The sequence below is a fragment of the Salmo trutta genome, chromosome 12 (assembly GCF_901001165.1).
Source record: "Salmo trutta chromosome 12, fSalTru1.1, whole genome shotgun sequence".
In the NCBI taxonomy this organism is placed as follows: Eukaryota; Metazoa; Chordata; class Actinopteri; order Salmoniformes; family Salmonidae; genus Salmo; species Salmo trutta.
In genome coordinates, this window is record NC_042968.1 from 83,249,866 (window position 1) to 83,271,016 (window position 21,151).

General features: G+C 45.7%; 1 protein-coding gene and 1 long non-coding RNA gene across 4 annotated transcripts; one reads left to right on the forward strand and one right to left on the reverse strand.

Annotated features, from left to right (window-relative positions):
* Positions 1-26: 26 nt before the first annotated feature.
* On the reverse strand, positions 27-20,406 carry dpp3 (dipeptidyl-peptidase 3). 3 transcript variants are annotated; one of them, XM_029770041.1, is made up of 19 exons: positions 20,194-20,406; positions 19,131-19,259; positions 8,103-8,433; positions 7,728-7,817; positions 7,495-7,632; positions 7,273-7,347; positions 6,928-7,018; positions 6,677-6,807; positions 4,853-4,983; positions 4,693-4,751; positions 4,389-4,583; positions 4,143-4,255; positions 3,682-3,774; positions 3,363-3,425; positions 1,948-2,072; positions 1,706-1,826; positions 1,298-1,477; positions 1,003-1,165; positions 27-836 (listed from the first exon to the last, which is right to left on the reverse strand). In XM_029770041.1, the coding sequence occupies exons 1-19, from the start codon at positions 20,301-20,303 to the stop codon at positions 694-696; spliced, it is 2,481 nt and encodes an 826-aa protein (XP_029625901.1). In that variant the 5' UTR covers positions 20,304-20,406; the 3' UTR covers positions 27-693. The 3 variants fall into 3 exon arrangements, with proteins under 3 accessions (XP_029625901.1, XP_029625902.1, XP_029625903.1); XM_029770042.1 differs by lacking the exon at positions 19,131-19,259 and having other exon boundaries at positions 20,194-20,404; XM_029770043.1 differs by lacking the exons at positions 19,131-19,259; positions 20,194-20,406 and adding an exon at positions 12,756-12,850.
* On the forward strand, positions 20,331-21,047 carry LOC115204457 (uncharacterized). The gene is made up of 2 exons (XR_003880368.1): positions 20,331-20,419; positions 20,599-21,047. It is a non-coding gene; the product is annotated as an uncharacterized LOC115204457 (long non-coding RNA).
* Positions 21,048-21,151: the final 104 nt, after the last annotated feature.

Consider the following 21,151-nt stretch of genomic DNA (forward strand, 5'->3'; position numbering starts at 1 on the left):
ATAACAAAAAACAGACATAGGTCTTGTTTTTTTAATCAAATTTATTTTTGTCTAGGTTGTTTCTCAACAACCTAACCAAGAGAGACTTACAGTACTGTGGACCCTTTGACAATGCCTTGCCTTTGACCATGTCACAGTGGTGGCTTCAAGTGCCCTGGACACAAGGGACGAAAAGCTTATCATATGATTAATATTATTTGGAAGGAGTTCTATAAAAAGAACATTGTCAAGACAAACAGCAATTGAAATGTGGCAACAAAAGTTTAATAAGACTGTGTTTGGGATTTGATTGACACAGTTGATGGTGAATCGTTTATAGTCACTTAGCTTTTTTTATACTCTGGCCTTGTTTCAAACTGACTTCAAGCTCCTACCACTAGGTCCTTTCAACACCAGATTGTTTACACTGTTCCTGTCCTTCCTGATATTGGAAGTGGGAAATAACTGCATAATGACAGAGGCTTAACGTAGTTTGAAACTGTGCCTCGGGGGTGAATGTCTCTCGTCTCCCAATCACAGCCATAACCACATGTGCATTCCACCCTTGACTGATTTAGGCATTTGACAGTGAAAGATCCTTTCTTATGGCAGGGCCACACAGACCAGGCATGTTTCAGTCAGAAGCAGGCATGGGCAGGGCAGTAGCATGTCTGGGTCTTAGCAGTGCTTTGACTGTGTATCTGCACTGTTCACTCAGCACCAGCAGGAGGCATCCCTCTTGTTGAGCTCTAGCAGGTGGGCCTCCACCTCCTCGGCGTCGTCTGCAAACCGTTCTGTGAAGGAGCGGATCAGTCCGGCTGCACTACCCTCGTATTCCACCAGCTCCACACTTTCACCTGCATCACACAATACATCAAGTCTTAGAACAACAATGGCGTATGTGCCAGTAGAATGGTTTAGGCCGGGTGATAAAAAAGTCTTACCACTTAGTAGGAAGATATATGAAGGGCCATTTAAAATGTAGACGTGTCTTGGCATTAGGACAGGGGGAAAAAGACTGACCTTTGACCCTTGTGTTGGCCTGAACAAACATCTTGCGAGCCTCTTTGCGCAGGAGAACAGTCTCCCGCAGGTGCAGGAAGTTGTGAGAACCAGTGTCTGACACAGCTGAGTAGCCCTCATACAGAGCTCTGCCTCCCTCCACATCAGCTGTGGACTTGATGACCTGCAGGGACATAGATTATAATGGGCCGAATAGGAGACTTGATTAGATTTTAAATTGAATATTGATGGCTGGTAATTTACCCCTGTAATCCCAGCCATGACCAAGACATTTTCTATGCTTCTACGGCTGTACCTGTAGTTTGCATAGGAACCTCTCGATGGCAGCTTTGCCCACAGTGTGGACCTTGCTGCGGTCCAGTGTTATGAGGGCGTCTGGGCGCCCATCCTTTCCTATGCTCTCCTTCAGGGTCACCAGCCCCTCGCCAGCCTCCAGGAGCACCCGTAGGATCACAAAGCGAGCCTGCATGTGGGCCTGAGACAGAGACAACAGGAGGTTCAGTCAAACAGACACAAGGGGTCACATATAGCCTCATACTACCAGACTGATTACCACTGCAGCGAACCATTCATGTAAGCACACGAGATCATGCTGGCTCGTGGGGCTAGCGCTCAGTCGGTGGGAAAGCAATTCAAAAGAGCTTTAGGGAAAGAAAGACAGCATGATAGGCTGTACTATACAAAGGACTGAACTTCAGCTGACCTGTCTCCAGCTCTTGCTCTCGGGGGTAAAGAACTCCAGGCCCAGCAGGCCAGCTCGCACCATGTTGAGCCAGTTGATGTACACCACCTCCTCTGCATCCTCGTCCTCATGGCCAAAGATACTGCAAACCCACAGGGACATCATCCTCGTTAGAGCATCCTGACCCACATAAGATCACTGTTTATATATTCATGTAGCTTCAGTGAGTAACAGAGTATATGTGTGCGCGTGCGTAGAGGTACCTCAGCACGTGTTTGTTGAGGCAGAGGTAAAGCCCCACACACTCGGCCCTGCACTCTTCATAGGAGCAAGAAATGGTGGAAAATTTGCTGTCCCATGTTTCATTGCCTTTGTACCAGGTGGTGATCTGAAGCACATAAACCATACTTTAGAAAATACTTAAACCAGAAATTTCAAGTCTTAAATCAAGATCATAGATATACTATATATACAAAAGTATGTGGACACCCCTTCAAATGAGTGGAGTCGGCTATTTGCTGGCAGGTGTATAAAATCGAGCACACAGCCATGCAATTTCCATAGACAAACATTGGCAGTAGAATGGCCTTACGGAAGAACTCAGTGACTTTCAACGTGGCACCGTGATAGGATGCCACATTTCCAACAAGTAAGTTTGTTAAATTTCTTCCCTGCTAGAGCTGCCCGGTCAACCGTAAGTGATGTTATTGTGAAGTGGGAACGTCTGCGAGCAACAACGGCTCAGCCACGAAGTGGTTTGCGACACAAGCTTACATAACGGGACCGCCGAGTGCTGAAGCGCATAAAAGCGCCGGTCCTCAGTTGCAACACTCAGTACCGAGTTCCAAACCGCCCTGGAAAAAGCATGGGGAGCTTCACCCAAACGTTGGCTGGAGTGGTGTAAAGCTCGCCACCATTGGACTCTGGAGCAGTGGAAACACGTTCTCTGGAGTGATGAATCACGCTTCACCATCTGGCAATCCGATGAACGCATCTGGGTTTGGCGGAGGCCAGGAGAATGCTACCTGCCCCAATGCATAGTGCCAACTGTAAAGTTTGGTGGAGGAGGGATAATGGTCTGGGGCTGTTTTTCATGGTTTGGGCTAGACCCCTTAGTTCCAGTGAAGGGAAATCAATGCTACAGCATTCAATGATATTCTAGACGATTCTGTGCTTCCAACTTTGTGGCAACAGTTGAGGGAAGGCCCTTTCCTGTTTCAGCAAGACAATGCCCCTGTGCACAAAGCGAGGTCCATACAGAAATGGTTAGTCGCGATCGATGTGGAAGAACTTGACTGGCCTGCACAAAGCCCTGACCTCAACCCCATCGAAAACCTTCGGGATGAATTGGAACGCCGACTGCGAGCCAGGCCTAATCGCCCAACATCAGTGCCCGACCTCACTAATGCTCTTGTGGCTGAATGGAAGCAAGTCCCTGTAGCAATGTTCCAACATCTAGTGGAAACCTTCCCAGAAGAGTGGAGGCTGTTATAGTAGGGAGGGGGGGGCAACTCCATATTAATGCCCATGATACTGGAATGAGATGTTTGACGAGCAGGTGTCCACATTTTTCTGGTCATGTACTTTACCCCGACAATAAATTATGCTGTCTCAGAATCAGTCCAAAGCAAAGAATTAAGAAAACTTATGATACCAAACAACTACTGTATAGACTCACCTGTTCTCCAGTCTCAGGATTGCGAACATTATCCTGCTCGAAGTTGAAAGTCCCCTTCTCATCCTGTACACATGACAGCACATAATGATACACTTAATCATTCACAATGGCTGTAACTGAAAACCAGACATTTAGATATTAAAGGAGCAATCTGCAGTTCAATCAACAGCAAAGCGGTCACCTGGCCACTTATGGTAAACAGCCTGGGGGGGATTGAGCTGGAGAAATGTAAGCACCCAAATGCATAGACTAGGCTATGGATGCAAAGACTGACCATGCATGACATGAGCATGGATGAAGAGGACTTGCTCTCGCTCACCTGGACAAAGAGCTTCCCACTGCCATGGCCCAGCAGCTCATGGAGGCCAACCTGCACCTCGAAAGAGGGTCCCTTCCACTTAATGTACATATCCTGAAAGACAGAGAGCGACCATTGAAGGAACTAAAAAAGATCCGACTGAGACATAAATTGTATCTTTGATAGGGCCCTGTGTTTTGTGCAATAATGCCACATGACCTGGATTTTAACATTTATTTAATGCTTTTCGATAAATTTATCACGCTTTTTTCATGTCAGATAGTCCAGAACCATTCTAAGACAATTGCTTTCAGTTTTGGTCTAAATCTAATTTCTGGATAAGGCAAAAAAATGCAGGATAAAACCTTGCTATGACACATGATTGCCCAAATCACAGGGCCCTACACATGGTACTGAGGAGATCATAGTGAGCTTGTTGTTTACCCAGCCTTCCTCATCCAGGAAGGTGAGCTTGTCATTACCTTGTCTTCCTCATCCAGGAAGGTGAGCTTGTCCTTCTGGGTAGCATAGGCCACAGCCAGCACATTGCCCAGGGAGACATTCTTAAAGCCCTCCGACTGTCTGATGTCATCATCTGGACACAGATCAGACACACAGAGTTAACGTCTAGCTGAAGTCATTAAGAGATCCTTCCAAGACCAGAAGAAACTGTGGATCAGTCCTGTCAATATTAAAGAGATAAAGAGTCCGTTGGAAGTGGCACTCACAGTTGGGAATGTTAATGCCAGCTGGGATGCCACTGCCAGCGAACGTCAGTACGTCCAGGGAGGTGAAGTCTGGCAGGAGGAAACGGTCCTTCTCAAAGTCTTTTGGCCATGGCAGCTCTGGCAGCAGCACCTCGGCTGAGCTCACCAGCTTAGCAAAGCGTTCACTCATGGCCTTGTTCACCACAGCCACAAAGCCTGAGGGAAGCAAAGACAAACCCCAATAAGATCACCAAGGAGTCTTCCAAAACATGTCGTGATAATAGGGGTGATATTGATAACACATGCTTTGCCTCTTCATTTGTACCTTCAAACTCTCCCCTGGAACCAAAGGGATCCCTGTAGCTCTCGATAAAGCCAATATAACTAGGAGAGAAATGGGAAAAAGAAGAACAGAAAATGAAGGGATTGCAACTTCTATTTCATCCTGAGTGGAAGGCCAAACGTGGAGGGCAGTGCTCTCTCACCTCTCAACGATGGGTCCCTTGTCTTTGATCCAGAAACGAGAGCCCTCCTTGTGCGCCTCTATGGACCCAAAGGTGAAACTCTGTGCATATTCCTCCAGCATTCGCTTCTGGTTCTCATTGGCAGCATGGTCCTGTCATCAAGGAGAAGACGTTGACATGAGACCTAAGATGCACTAGTAGTTATGAAACACTTTTTAATTGATAAAGGGACAAAAAAACAGTGCATTCGGAAAGTATTCAGACCCTTTGACTTTGTCCACATTTTGTTACATTACAACCTTATTCTAAAATATATATATTTTTTATTGATTATTTTCATCAATCTACACACAATACCCATAATAACAAAGCGAGAATAAGTTTTTAGAAACTTTTGCAAATGTATTAAAAATAAAAACAGAATTACCTTATTTACATAAGTATTCAGACCCCTTGTTATGAGACTCGAAATTGAGCTCAGGTGCATCCTGTTTCCATTGATCATCCTTGAGATGTTTCTACAAATTGATTGGAGTCCACCTGTGGTAAATGTTATTGATTGGACATGATTTGGAAAGGCACACACCCGTCTATATAAAAAGGTCCCACAGTTGACAGTGTATGTCAGAGCAAAAACCAAGCCATGAGCTCGAAGGAATTGTCCGTAGAGCTCTGAGACAGGATTGTGTCGAGGCACAGATCTGAGGAAGGGTAACAAAAAAATGTCTGCAGCATTGAAGGTCCCCAAGAACAGCGGTCTCCATCATTCTTAAAATGGAAGAAATTTGGAACCACCAAGACTTTTCCTAGAGCTGGCCACCCGGCCAAACTGAGCAATCGAGGGAGAAGGGCCTTGGTCAGGGAGGTGACCAAGAACCCGAAGGTCACTTTGACAGAGCTATAGAGTTCATCTGTAGAGATGGGAGAACATTCCAGAAGGACAACCATCTCTGCAGCACTCCATTAATCAGGCCTTTATGGTAGAGTGGCCAGACAGAAGCCACTCCTCAGTAAAAGGCACATGATAGCCCGCTTGGAGTTTGCCAAAAGGCACCTAAAGGACTCTCAGACCATGAGAAACAAGAATCTCTGGTCTGATGAAACCAAGATTGAACTCTTTGGCCTGAATGCCAAGCATCACGTCTGGAGGAAACCTGGCACCATCCCTACGGTGAAGCATGGTGGTTGCAGCATCATGCTGTGGGGATGTTTTTCAGCGGCAGGGACTGGGAGGCTAGTCAGGATCGAGGGACAGATGAACAGAGCAAAGTACAGAGAGATCCTTGATGAAAATCTGTTCCAGATCGCTCAGGACCTCAGACTGGGATGAAGGTTCACCTTCCACTAGGACAACGACCCTAAGCACACAGCAAAGACAACGCAGGAGTGGCTTCGGGACAAGTCTCAATGTCCTTGAGTGGCCCAGCCAGAGCCTGGAGAGACCTGAAAATAGCTGTGCAGCGACACTCCACATCCAACCTGACAGAGCTTGAGAGGATCTGCAGAGAAGAATGGGAGAAACTCCCCAAATACAGGTGTGCCAAGCTTGTAGCGTCATACCCAAGAAGACTCGAGGCTGTAATCGCTGCTAAAGGTGCTTCAACAAAGTACTGAGTAAAGGGTCTGAATGCTTATATACATTTATTTGTATTTTTTTGCAAGAATGTCTAAAAACCTGTTTTTGCTTTGTCATTATGGGGTAGTGTGTAGATTGAGGGGGGGGAAAACAATATGATCCATTTTAGAATAAGGCTGTAACGTAACAAAATGTGGAAAAAGTCAAGGGGTCTGAATACTTTCCAAATGAACTGTACATTTGAATTAGAATATTGTCTTTGAACTCACCTTTGCTTTCTCCAGATTTTCACTCACTTTCTTCATAAGGTAAGCATAGTCTCCCCTGGACACCGTGAAGACACAGTCCTCAAAGTCATATCTGCCACACCTGGTCTCCCCCTCCCCCTCCACTGCACAGTCTACAGCAATGACAGATACAGGGGATTTAAGAAAAGAGAATGCATTACTGAAATTAACAGAAAAATAACCAGTGTTTCCTCAATTAGCATAGCTTTTTAAAAAGGACATGGCACTCTCACCCTTCTGCACAGCTGACGCCAGGCGCACCTCATAGCTGGCCTTCCCTTCTGATTTGTTCTTGAACAGTCGTGTGTTGTAGGCACTCAGGTTCTGTAAGGGAGACACTTATATAAATGTACATTTTAGTCATTTAGCAGACGCTCTCATCCAGAGTGACTTACAGGAGCAATTAGGGTGAAGTGCCTTGGTCAAGGGCCCATCTACAGATTATTCACCTAGTCGGATTGGGGATTCGAACCAGAGACCTTTCTGTTACTAGCCCAACGTTCTAAACCGCTAGGCTACCTGCCGCCTAAATCCTACAATACTAATAACACAGACATAAGACAAACTTGAATACACACCTTTGAATCCAGGAATTTCTGGGCCAACTCTGCATCCTCCAAGCAACAGTTCCCTGAGAAGTATGTGGTGACTCCCTGAGAACAAGGAATAAAGCAACATCATTATCAACACCTAGGCTACAGTATATAGGATTTATTCAGACAACTAAGGCTGGCAATAAGGGAACCCATCACCACATAAGGCGAGGTGAGATGAGAGCTTGGCATCATGGAGTCTCTCACCTTGTCCCCCAAGCCCAGCTGTTTCTGTTGGTCCTCCAGGGAGAAGAGGAGGGTGGAGCAGCTGTCCCACAGGGCCTCCATCTCACTGGGGCTGTCCTGGAATGCCTGGCTCTGCCACACAAGGGCCTTCAGCTTCTCCTATACCGCAATGAGTGGTTATTAAAGGCCACCGCCGTGATTATGTCAAGGCTTTTTTTATAATACATTCAGTTATAAAAGTGAGGATGATCTACCTGGGGGAGGTTGGGAATGAACTTGGTGTCTCCAAATGACTTGTAGTTTCCCATGTTGGCATAGAGACCAGCAGCATAAACAAGAAAGGCCTGTAAATACGGAAGAAAAATAGCTATTATTATCTAGTCAGGCTGAGTTACAGAAGACATGTTTATTACAACAGGCTGAGTGGCTGGGAGTCTGAGCAGGTGGAGTGGATGTGTAACATATTCAACACACTGTGTACTTTGTACTCTGAAGCCTATATTCTGATAGAACTCTAAGCCTCTACCATCACTTTGTGTGTGTGTATACACAAATTCGAATTCTATGGTGTATACATTGTTTGACTCAGTTTTTCTCTCAAGGCTCTGTAGGCAGGTGCATTACTTGACCTGGTACTCTTCAGGACTAAGTCCAGCTGCAGTGGCCATGCTCTCCAGCTGTGCTGCTGGCTGCTTGCGGAACAGCCTCTGTAAGAGAACGAAGATGGAGGCAGACTCAGGCGAGGTCTGCAGCAGCACAGCCAGTCCTCCGTACCAGGCAGACCGGGAGAGGTAGTGCGCATAGAGCTTTTCTCTAGGGGACAGCAGGCGAAAGGCTTCAGTACAGTCCAGCGCAGAGATCCCAATGTCATTGGGGAGGAAGTACTGAGAGTCCACCATGGTGAACAACAATCTGGACGCTTGCAGCTGCCTCTTCAACACAATACTCACTGTTGAGAATCTGTAGATATAAACAAAATGCATATTATTATCTCCAAGAAATGTTTCTAGATGTATGGTTACATTTCCACACTAACATTATGTCTCAAGTCATCAGGTGAGAAGTTCTGAGAACCCTTCCTAGCTGTAACTTTAACTAAATACATTGCATGATAAAGCAATCAAAACTAGCTAGACAGCTACATCACGTTTAACAACGAAGGAGCGGATTGGCTGACATTGCCATTCCATGGCTGCTGTGGCTTCTGCTACCTAGCATGAGGACGAAAAGGACAGTTTTACGGAAAGACGAGCAGTCGTTCAATCTTCTCGGTGTAACAGTTGTGAAAATGGGACAATTAGGAGGTACGTTTTCCGAACCATATCTCGCACCAGCTCCGCGGTATCTAAGGCCATGTCTACACTTGACAGTTCATGCAGCTTTTGATTCTAATCATGTGAGTTGTGATCATGAAATTCCGAACACGTCATGCGTCAGCTACATTTAAATGTGTACCATGTCCACATTGTGTCCAGATTCCCCTTTCCAATGCCTGTATGCATTCTGCAAATGGTGGAACATGCTAAATCTGATAACACAACTTTCCTGCAATTGTACACATTTTGCAATGGGGCGGAGACAAGATTTAGCATTTTTCTAACTAATTTCATGCAACTCTACTCATTTTGCCACGGGGTAGAGAGAAAAACGTGAAGTTTTTCAGCGAATTTCCGGCAATTCTACACATTTTGCAAAAGGGTTGACGAAAATGTTTGCCGATTTTAATATAACGAACTATCAATGGGCCCCACCCCAGTCTATAATTCAATCATGCTTACTACAAGTTTAGATTGCTGGCCGCTAGACTAACTTAACAATAAAAAATGTTTTGCTGACATTGGTATTGAGTAACAAAATTTCTAAATTGCACCTTGTGTATTCTATAATTTTAACTCTCAAAAATTGAGACCCAGACTGAGTTCCCAAAAATACAAAAAAAAAAAAATATATATATATATAATAAAAAAAAAAAAATATATATATATACACACACACTCAGTAAAAAAAGAAACGTCCCCTTTTCAGGACCCTGTCTTTCAAAGATAATTCGTAAAAATCCATATAACTTCACAGATCTTCATTGTAAAGGGTTTAAATCCCGTTTCCCATGCTTGTTCAATGAACCATAAACAATTAATGAACATGCACCTGTGGAATGGTCATTAAGACACTAACAGACGGTAGGCAATTAAGGTCACAGTTATGAAAACTTATGACACTAAAAAAAGCCTTTCTACTGACTCTGAAAAACACCAAAAGAAAGATGCCCAGGGTCCCTGCTCATCTGCGTGAATGTGCCTTAGGCATGCTGCAAGGAGGCATGAGGACTGCAGATGTGACCAGGGCAATAAATTGCAATGTCCGTACTGTGAGACACCTAAGACCGCGCTACAGGGAGACAGGACGGACAGCTGATCGTCCTCGCAGTGGCAGACCATGTGTAACAACACCTGAACAGGATCTGTACATCCGAACATCACACCTGCGGGACAGGTACAGGATGGCAACAACAACAGCCTGAGTTACACCAGGAACGCACAATCCCTCCATCAGTGCTCAGACTGTCCGCAATAGGCTGAGAGAGGCTGAACTGAGGGCTTGTAGGCCTGTTGTAAGGCAGGTCCTTACCAGACATCACCGGCAACAACGTTGCCTATGGGTACAAACCCACCGTCGCTGGACCAGACAGGACTGGCAAAAAGTGCTCTTCACTGACGAGTCACGGTTTTGTCTCACCAGCGGTGATGGTCGGATTCGCGTTTATCGTCGAAGGAATGACCATTACACCGAGGCCTGTACTCTGGAGCGGGATCGATTTGGAGGGTCCATCATGGTCTGGGGCGGTGTGTCACAGCATCATCGGACTGAGCTTGTTGTCATTGCAGGTAATCTCAATGCTGTGCGTTACAGGGAAGACATCCTCCTCCTTCATGTGGTACCCTTCCTGCAGGCTCATCCTGACATGACCCTCCAGCATGACAACGCCACCAGCCATACTGATCGTTCTGTGCGTGATTTCCTGCAAGACAGGAATGTCAGTGTTCTGCCATGGCCAGCGAAGAGCCCGGATCTCAATCCCATTGAGCACGTCTGGGACATGTTGGATCGGAGGGTGAGGGCTAGGGCCATTCCTCCCAGAAATGTCCGGGAACTTGCAGGTGGCTTGGTGGAAGAGTGGTGTAACATCTCACAGCAAGAACTGGCAAATCTGGTGCAGTCCATGAGGAGATGCACTGCAGTACTTAATGCAGCTGGTGGCCACACCAGATACTGACTGTTACTTTTGATTTTGACCCCCCCTTTGTTCAGGGACACATTATTCCATTTCTGTTAGTCACATGTCTGTGGCACTTGCTCAGTTTATGTCTCAGTTGTTGAATCTTGTTATGTTCATACAAATATTTACACGTTCAGTTTGCTGAAAATAAACACAGTTGACAGTGAGAGGACGTTTCTTTTTTTTGCTGAGTTTATATACACTGAACAAAAATATAAACATATTTTTGGTCCCATGTTTCATGAGCTGAAATAAAATATTCCAGAAATTGTCTATACAAACAAAAAGCTTATTTCTCTCAAATGTTGTGCACATCCCTGTTAGTGAGCATTTCTCCTTTGCCAAGATAATCCATCCACCTGATAGGTGTGGCATATCAAGAAGCTGATTAAACAGCATGATCATTACACAGGTGCACCTTGTGCTGGGGACACTAAAACAACACAATGCCACAGATGACTCAAGTTCAGGGAGCGTGCAATTGGCATGCTGACCGCAGGAATGTCCACCAGAGCTGTTGCTAGAGAATTGAATGTTCATTTCTCTACCATAAGCCACCTCCAACATCATTTTAGAAAATTTGGCAGTATGTCCAACTGGCCTCACAACCGCAGACCACATGTATGGCGTTGTGTGGGAGAGCGGTTTGCTGATGTCAACGTTTTGAACAGAGTGCCCCATGGTGCCAGTGGGGTTATGGAATGGGCTGGCATAAGCTACGGACAACGAACACAATTGCATTTTATCGATGGCAATTTGAATGCACAGAGATACTGTGATGAGATCCCGAGGCCCATCGTCATGCCATTCATCCGCCGCTATCACCTCATGTTTCAGCATGATAATGCACAGCCCCATGCCGCAAGGATCTGTACACAATTCCTGGAAGCTGAAAATGTCCCAGTTCTTCCATGGCCTCCATACTAACCAGACGTCACCCATCCAGCAACTTCTCACAGTCATTGAAGAGGAGTGGGACAACATCCCACAGGCCACAATCAACACCCTGATCAACTCTATGTGAAGGAGATGTGTCACGCTGCATCAGGCAAATGGTGGTCACACCTGATACTGACTGGTTTTCTGATCCTTTTTAAAAAACTTTTTTTTTTAAAGGTATCTGTGATCAACATATCCATATCTGTATTCCCAGTCATGTGAAAACCATAGGTTAGGGCCTAATAAATGTATTTAAATTGACTGATTTCTTTATGAACTGTAACTCAGTAAAATCTTTGAAATTGTTGCATGTTACATTTATATTTTTTGTTCAGTATATATATATTTTTTTATTTTGGCCTACAAAAGGTCCACGGGTCACAAAATGTAATCATAATATATCCACAAACTGTTTCGGATGGGGAGCATGCTGTGGCCTTCAACCTAAATAGAAAGTCTGTCTGACCCTAGTGCAATTGTAATAAAGCGGGTCGGATCTGCTGGCTACTAGCCATCTAGCTAGGTTAGCCAGTGGGAGCGAATGGGTTGGTTCAATAAAATATTAAGATACTAGCTAGCTAGGATAAACTCCAGATTTTGCTATATAGATTGCCGCGAATAGAAAATTCGTAACGCTAGTGTTAATTCGAAACCATACTTTTAACTTATATAACGTCATATTAATAGTAGAAAATGGTAGCAGCCGGTAGCTAGTTATCCAGCTACCGCTATGCACTGGGGTGTAATCATTACGCCGATTCTGTTGCAAACGTTTCGTCTATTAACAAAACGCTTTGTGAATGCAAACGAGAGTTTAGGTCCCTCTCCGTTTCGTTCCATTTTCTGTTTGGTTCTTAAACAGTAAACGGTTTCCGTAATGAATACACCCCTGGCTAACAGCTAACTAGTAAGCCGGTTAGCTAACGTTGAGTGAGTAAATCCTCTGTCGCTTGCTACTGTAAATTTACAATACGCAAGCCTTTAATCAGGTTACAACGAATCATCCAGCAGTGATTATGGTGTATTTCTGTTGCGGTTAAATCAAGTTTGTATTAGGCTACACTACCTGATTATTTGTGGACACGTCTGAACGTCAAATTGCAATCTCACTCTGAAATTCACTTCCTATGTTCGTTCAATGCCAAGCCCGCCTGTCACCAAAGTTATGGTGCATTACCGCCACCTACTGTACTGGAGTGTCGGACTAGAGACATGGATAAACAATTTTTTATTTAACTAGGCAAGTCAGTTAAGAACAAATTCTTATTTACAATGACATGCTACGCTGGCCAGACAACACTGGGCCAATTGTGCACAGCCCTATGGGACTCCCGATCATGGCCGGTTGTGATACAGCCCGGGATTGAAGCCAGGTCAGTAGTGACGCCTCTAGCACTGTGATACAGTGTCTAAAATCGCTGCGCCACCCGGTCCCCCAAACCAAATCCTACCTGCCAGCCCAATTGCTCTTAAAAAAGAAAAACAACATATGAGACTATATCTAAATGAAGTTCTATTCAATATACTCGAAACTAATTTATTGTATCCTCTTCTCTCTCATACTAGATCTCAGCCTATCTTTTTCCCTCTGATACTGCCCACACTGTAGCAATACATGCTTCACGGTCTCTATTTCCTGACATTAATCACACTTTCCTGTTGGATGCTTTCCTATCACATTTAAAGTCTTATTCAACCAGCTTGTCCCACCTTCTTGTAAAAATAGCCTCCTCTCTTCTGTCCCTTCCTGCCGTCCTCCCCAACTTTCCTCTGTACTTCAAATAAATGCCTGCTCTTAGTATCTCTATTCCACTGCTCCTGCCATCTCTGCACCATCACTGTCCATATCAGGCTTCTTGCCTCTGCATTGCTCATTGAAACTACAACAACATCTCCACTACTAAGTGCTTGTTTAAAAAGTACATCAACTGCCTCGTTCCCGTCTAACCCACATGGGCCGGGACCCATCTGTTTACCCATCTGTCTAATCCTGCCATGGATTTGTAGCACCTCAAAGCAGGTTGTGTCTGCTATGTGAGCTAAAGGACTGGAGACTCATCAACACTGCACATGAATCAGAGCAAATAACTACTCTGTCTGGCTTGACTTCCTCCACCCACTGCAAGGCCAACAGTATGGCCATCAGCTCCGCCGCACATTCCTGCACTACAAATAATGACCCAGTATGTCCTGTCCTTTGATCTTTTGAACCATCTGTGTAATGGCCACAAAATACTGATACACAGTATCCAGATGTCTCTTAAACAAATCAGATGGATCAACACCCTCCCTATCTTTCTGCAGTCTCTATAACACTTCTAGATCAAATACTGGAGGCGGGAGTAGCCATGGTGGATTTACAGGAATAGTTACTGTTGGGACTGTATGGAAGGGAGTTTAATCCATCTCCTTTGCTTGGGTATTACCCACCCACCCAAAGCTTGTTTTCTGTCCTTACTCATCATCCCAGCATGCCTGTAAAATCACTTTCGCAGGATGAGACATCCCATGTTCCTGTAGGTATACCCAATAATTAATTGCCAGCTGTTGTCTCCTAATCTGCAAAGGCATATCCCCCATCTCCACCTGTAGTGCAGCCACGAGGGACGTTCGAAACGCCCCACTACATATTCTGTCACACCCTGATCTGGTTCACCTGTCCTCGTGATTGTCTTCACCGCCTCCAGGTGTCGCTTATTATCCCCGGTGTATATATCCCTGTGTTTCCTGTCTCTCTGTGCCAGTGTATATGTCTCTGTGTTTCCTGTCGCTCTGTGCCAGTTTGTCTTGTTTTGCCAAGTCTGCCAGTGGTTTTCCTTGTTCCTATTTTTCCCAGTCTCTGTTTGTTTCCAGTCCTCCTGGTGTCGACCCTGTCCTGACTCCGAACCCACCTGCCTGACCAATCTGCATGTTCTGACTATCAGCCTGCCTATCCCCTTGTACTGTTTTTGGACTCAGATTTGGTTTCTGACCTCTGCCTGGCCTGACCTCGAAACAACCTATCGTCTGGTACTGTTTGGACTCTGACCTGGTTTATGAACTCTCACCTGTCCCTGACCTACCTTTGCCTACTCCCTTTGTTATAATAAATATCGGCGCTCTACCTCCTGTGTCTGCATTTGAGTCTCGCCTTGTGCCCTTATATATTCTGAGTCCTTGCCCCTGTATGACAATGAGGTCTGGGCTGCCAAACCATACGGTATACTGCCATAGTCTATTACAGATCGGATCAATGCAACATACATGGTCCTCAATGAGGAACGTCCAGCCCCACTCTCCTTCCCCGTCAGACAGCGCATCACATTTAGCACCTTCTTACACTTTCCCACCACTCTCTCAATGTGTTCTGCCCAGGTCAGTCTAGTGTCAAAGTATACCCCAAGGAACCTGAAGCTCCCCATCCTCTCCAAGTTTCTCCCATATAACCTCAAGCATACCTCATCTCCCACCTTCCTTCTGGAAAAGAACACTGAGTTTTATCTACAGAGAACCTGAATCCCCACCGCTCTACCTCATCAATTGCTTCCTGTACCTTCCTATGTATGGCACATTTCTTCCCCTCTCCCATAAGGCCCCATCATCTGCAAATAACAACCTCCCAATATCCGTCCGTCCCTGAGAGTAAAAATCATTGATCATGATTGAGAACAACAGAGGACTAATCACTCTCCCCTGTGGTGTACCGTTATCCACCAGGTAGCTGCCTGATAGAGACTTCCCCACCCTCACCTGGATAGATCTTCCAACAGGAAATACTTTATCCAGTTGTACATTCTTCCTCCTACCCCCATAATTTCAAGCTTGATTAACATATCATATGCCTTCTCCACATCAAAGACAGCTACAACAGTCTCCTTGTTCACCTGAGCCTTCCTGACCTCTGCTTCTAAGCAGAGCACTGGGTCCATAGTTACACTCCCCTTCCTGAACCCACTCTGATGATACTAGCCCCCTGCTCTCCAGGAAGTAAGTTAGCCTCTCTGTAATCATAATGTACGTTCCATAATCTTACATACATGTGATGTTAAAGTTACTGGCCGATAGCTTGTTGGCCTAGTTGGATCCTTCCCTGGCTTCCGGATTGGTACCACTACTGCCTCCTTCCAGCTGTCTGGTAGTTTCTCCTCCTCCCACACTCTGTTGTACACCAATACCTTATCCAGTGCCTCATCACTAAGATGGTCCAGCATAACATAGCACACCTCATCTTTCCCACATGAAGTTAACCCAGCCTTACCTATTGCCCTTTTCATCTCTTCCATGGCAAATGGTGCATTCAACGCATCATTTACATCCTCTCTTCTATACAGCACTCCAGGGTGCTCCTCTCTCATTCACCCTCTCCCCCTCCTATGACCATTTTTCAGAGCTATGCATTTGGACAAATGCTTTGACCATCATCTCTGCCTTCTCCTTATCTGTTACTGCCACATCCTTCCCACTCGTCAACACTGGATAATCCCACTTCCTTGTGACCCCACTCATCCTCTTAATAATCCCCCATAAGTGTTGCCCTTCCAATGGTGTCACAGAACCTGACGCCAACATGACCTCATTGCCTGACGGATAGTTCTCCTCACCAGGGCCTGGGCCTGCTTATACTGAATCAGATGTTGGAATGTGATCAGATGTGTACTTTTCAGTACTCTAAATGCCCTGTACCTACTCCTCCCCGCTGCCCCACACTCCTCCGTCCACCATGGGACTGCTTTCCTCCTCCTCCCTGAACTCTTACGTATAGCATCAGTAGCTGCCCCCACTAACGCTGTTCTCACCCAGTTATTCATACTATCCACATCCCCTCTCATATCCACCCATCACCTGCTCACTCAGCTCCTGAAACTCATCCCACTTTGCCTTAACAAACAACCACCTGCCTACTCCATCCACTGACACCTCCTCCTCCCTCTGGCCTACTGTGCATACTATGGGGTAATAATCACTCCCTGCTGTCGACTCCTCCCTTACCTACCACTCAGATTCCTGCCATTGCACTAGATACCAGAGCGAGGTTCAAGGCAGACTCTTTCCCTGTGGCTACATCATTCCTGGTCCCTCGGCTGTCATTCAGGCTCACCAGAGCTTTCATTTCTATCCGATTTTCCATCACTTTGCCATTTTCATCCATCTGTTGATATGTGAGGTTTATTTTATATAATAGAAGTTTGGTAATGCTTAGGTTGTTACGAGTGAACTGATCTAAGTGTGATGCACGTGACATCCTGCCAACTTTGAGAAAAAACATTTTATACCGGAGTTGTCCCTGTTGATATTCAAGAGGGTCTAAATCAAATTGCATGTTATTTGTCACAATGTGCCGAATACAACAGGTATAGTAGACCTTACCGTGAAATGCTGACTTACGAGCCCTTTCCCAACAATGCAGAGTTACCCATACTGAGTAAATGTGCAGGTGTACGAGGTAGTTGAAGTAATTGAGGAAATATGTAGATGTAGGTTAGGGGTAAAAGTGACTAGGTAATCATGATATATAATAAACAGAGTAGCAGCAGCGTATGCGAAGAGTGTGAAAGTCTGTCTATGTGTGAGTGTGTGTGTGGCATCAATATGCGTGTGTGTATGTGTGTGTATGTGTGAGTGGGTAGAGTCTAGTGAGTGTGCACAAAGCCAGTGTAAGAGAGTTCAAAATTAAAGGGGTCAATGCAAATAGTCTGGGTAGCCACTTGATTAACTGTTAAGCGGTCTTATGGCTTGGGGGTAGAAGCTGTCCAGGAGTCTTTTGGTCCCAGACTTGGCGCTCTGGTACCACTCCGGTACCGCTATGACTTGGGTGGCTGGGCCTTCCTCTGACACCGCCTGGTATAGAGGTCCTGGATGGCAGGGAGCTCTGCACCAGTGATGTACTGGGCCATACGCAAAACGCTCTGTAGTGCCTTACGGGCAGATGCCAAGCAGTTGCCATACCAAGAGGTGATGCAGCCAGTCAAGATGCTCTCGTTGGTGCAGCTGTATAACTTTGAGGATCTGAGGCCCATGCCAAACCTTTTTTGAGCCTCCTGAGAGGGAAGACGTGTTCTCTTAACAACTGTGTTGGTGTATTTGGACCATGATAGGTCCTTAGTGATGTGGACACAGAGGAACTTGAAGCTGTCGATTCACTCCACTACAGCCCTGTCGGTGTAAATGGGTGCATGCTCAGCTCCTTTGTTTTCCTGACGTTGAGGGAGAGGTTGTTGTCGTAGCACCACACTGCCAGGTCTCTGTGTCACGCGGAATGACGCTGGAGAGACAAAGCAGGTACGTGGAGTAACATTTAATAGATGACGGACATATAACGAGACAGGCACAGCGTCAGCAAACTTAAACTAAGACAAGAAACAATCAATGCAGCAGCAGGGAACAGAGCAAGGGAACAGACAAATATAGGGGAGGAAATGAACATGTGATAAGTGAGTCCAGGTGAGTGCAATAACGCTGAAGCGAGTGACGAGGGAGGGCAGGTGCGAGTGACGAGGGAGGGCAGGTGTGATGCAGGGTAATCTGGTGCCCTCAAGCGCCAGGGGAAGGGAAGAGCGGGAGCAGACGAGACAGTACCGGCCGAGACATGGATGCTGGGCAAACCGGTTGGGGCGTGAAAACAAGATGAACCGGCAGGAGCGTGAGAGCCTGGTGAGCCGGCCGAGGCAAGACGCCTGTCGATCCCGCTGAGGAAGCCCGAAGATCCAGTGGAGCGTGACGTGGGATGGAAACCTGCCGAGCCAACCGAGGCAACGAAACCTCTCGAGACAGCCAGGGCGTGAAAGCCCGACGGGCTGGCTGAGGTATCCCCGGTTCCATCGGCGGCGGAATCCACCCCGACGTCACAAACAAAACACTCCTGGACCGGTTGGGCGCACAAAAACTGACAATCCGGCTGAGGCCCGACGTGGGATGGACACCCTCCGAGCCAACCGGGGCAAGGAAACCTCTCGAACCAGCTAGGGCGTGGAAGCCCGATGAGCTGGCTAGGCATCCCCGGTTCCATCGATGGCGACCCAGAGCCGCTGCCACCATTCCAACCGGAACGCCAGTACTCCCCGATGCTTCGTATGTTGGCTGCTGCATTCTGCCCTAACCCTAACCCTAACCCAAACTTAAACTAAGACAAGAAACAATCAATGCAGCAGCAGGGAACAGATCAAGGGAACAGACTAATATAGGTGAGGAAATTAACATGTGATAAGTGAGTCCAATAACGCTGAAGCGAGTGACGAGGGAGGGCAGGTGTGAGTGATGATGGCAGGAGCGTGTGATGCAGGGTAATCTGGCGCCCTCAAGCGCCAGGGGAAGGGAAGAGCGGGAGCAGACATGACACTCTGACCCCCTCCCAATAGGCTGTCTCATCGTTGTGTCGTCGGCAAACTTAATGATGGTGTTGGAGTCGTTCACAGCCACGCAGTCAAGGGTGAACAGGGAGTACAGGAGAGGACTAAGCACTCACCCCTGAGGGGCCCCCATGTTGAAGGTAACCATGGCGGATGTGTTTTTGCCTACCCTCACCACCTGAGGGCGGCCCTTCAGGAAGTGGAAGAGGGGGGACCGCAAGAGCTTGACAGTCCGCCGTTCTGCTCTGTGGACAACAAATCCCATAGTTAGAGTGGAAACACAAGCGTCTCATCATTCCATTCAGTGACTCTGGTGATGGGTACGCCCAGAGTCTATATGACTCTGGGTCTGGGTATGCCCATTCTGGATTCAAACACCTCAAACTTTAGATTAACATTTTTCTACTGTAGTCTACTGATATTTTTGTCTTTGTCAGAGCCCAGTCTAGTCTGACATTCTCACCCCTGGGAAGCCTCAGAGAGCTGGGATAATGGATAAAACTAACTAAATATCAAATAAATTACACAGTTTGAACTCAAACACAATTCACAGAGAAATGTATTGAAATGTAGGAGTAAAGTAACAAATTAAGCCCAGTTAAGCCCAATAGTTTGAAAAATTAAGCCCAATAGTTTGAAAAAGTATGAAAATGTATGCATTCGCTCTTGATCTGAGGTTGATAGCTGGTGTCAAACTCATTCCACAGAGGGCCAAGTGTCTGCAGGTTTTTGTTTTTTCCTTTCAATTAAGACCTTCACTATGGAGGTCCAAGACGGCCAAAATAGATGAATTTATTTATGTATTTTTGATTTTGGCCATCTTGGTCCTCCATACAAGACACCAAACAGCAACATCACGCGCTCAGATCATGTTCGAGCCTAGGATTGGACAGTGAAACCCACTTAGCCAAATAAATACAATTTGTGTCCAGGTTAAACGTGCAACGTCCCTCATTATAAAACAAACATTCGGTTAATGCAGAATTTTCTGATCTTTTAGAAACGATTAATAGACGAAACAACAATGTCATTGAACCAATTGACTGGCCAGAGATCAGGACATTCATCAGCAAAGACGCAGTGCAAGCTGGTCGTATTTGTGACAACCAAAGTGAAGTCAAAATGATTGATGAAATCGAAGTGTGTCAGCTGTATGGTGATTTGCGATTCATAACTTACATTTTACCGGTACTACCAGTAGAAGTAGACAAACCGATAACCCCAAAAAGGAATGCGTTTGAAGTGATGATGCCGGGCCGAGAACAGTTAGCATGTCCAGCAAAGTACATCGCCAGTTGCACGCACACACTTCGTGCAGATCAGCAGCTCCACAATGATGTTATCGACTGTCTCCAAGGTGGGAGCTTTTCGTGGCAGCCAGACGAGACAATCAAAGGAGGATGCGGTGAGCAAAATTACTGGGCTCGAAATTAGTTAAGCTCGCTCTAATTGTGTTTGAGTTCTAATTGTGCATGTTAAACAACATTTTAATTTTGATGATGATAGGCTATACTCTATAGCTGGATGTATGTCTTTTTTTTTATTTGGCTGACCTGAAAGATTGGCCCTCTTTCTTTGTCCTAGGTGCTTGTGCAGGTTCTAGGCCTAATGTGCGCTTCAAGAGTTATTCCATGCGAAAGAATGCAGATGTTACAATGTTGTTATAACCATGAGAAATGAAACACAAAGGGAAGAGAAGCTTGTGACGGTTTCTTTATTCCTGGAAAATAAAAGTGCAATCCAATCTCGTAATTTAATGTGATGTATCGGGTAATGTCAATCAAGAATGCTTGACAATTGTAATCAAATTAAATATGTTTTTGTATAATTAATTCCTTACCTGAATGCATCTCTATAGCCTATAGGCGTTAACAAAATGTTCATACAAATATGATTAGGCCTCTCAGACTATTACGCCTAGTAGGACAATGTGATAAAGTACTGTTATTTCTTATCCACCAGTTTATTTTATTTTTTGCTCGCTTGCCCCACTTTTCTGGGGGGAAAATCCATTAAACAGTGAATCAATTTTGTCTGGCCTAACAATTTATTAAGTAGCCCAGGAGTAGGCAACCCTGGTCCTGGATCATGTCTTTGATTTAACCGAGCTGGAAGATCAGGTATGTTGAATTTGGGC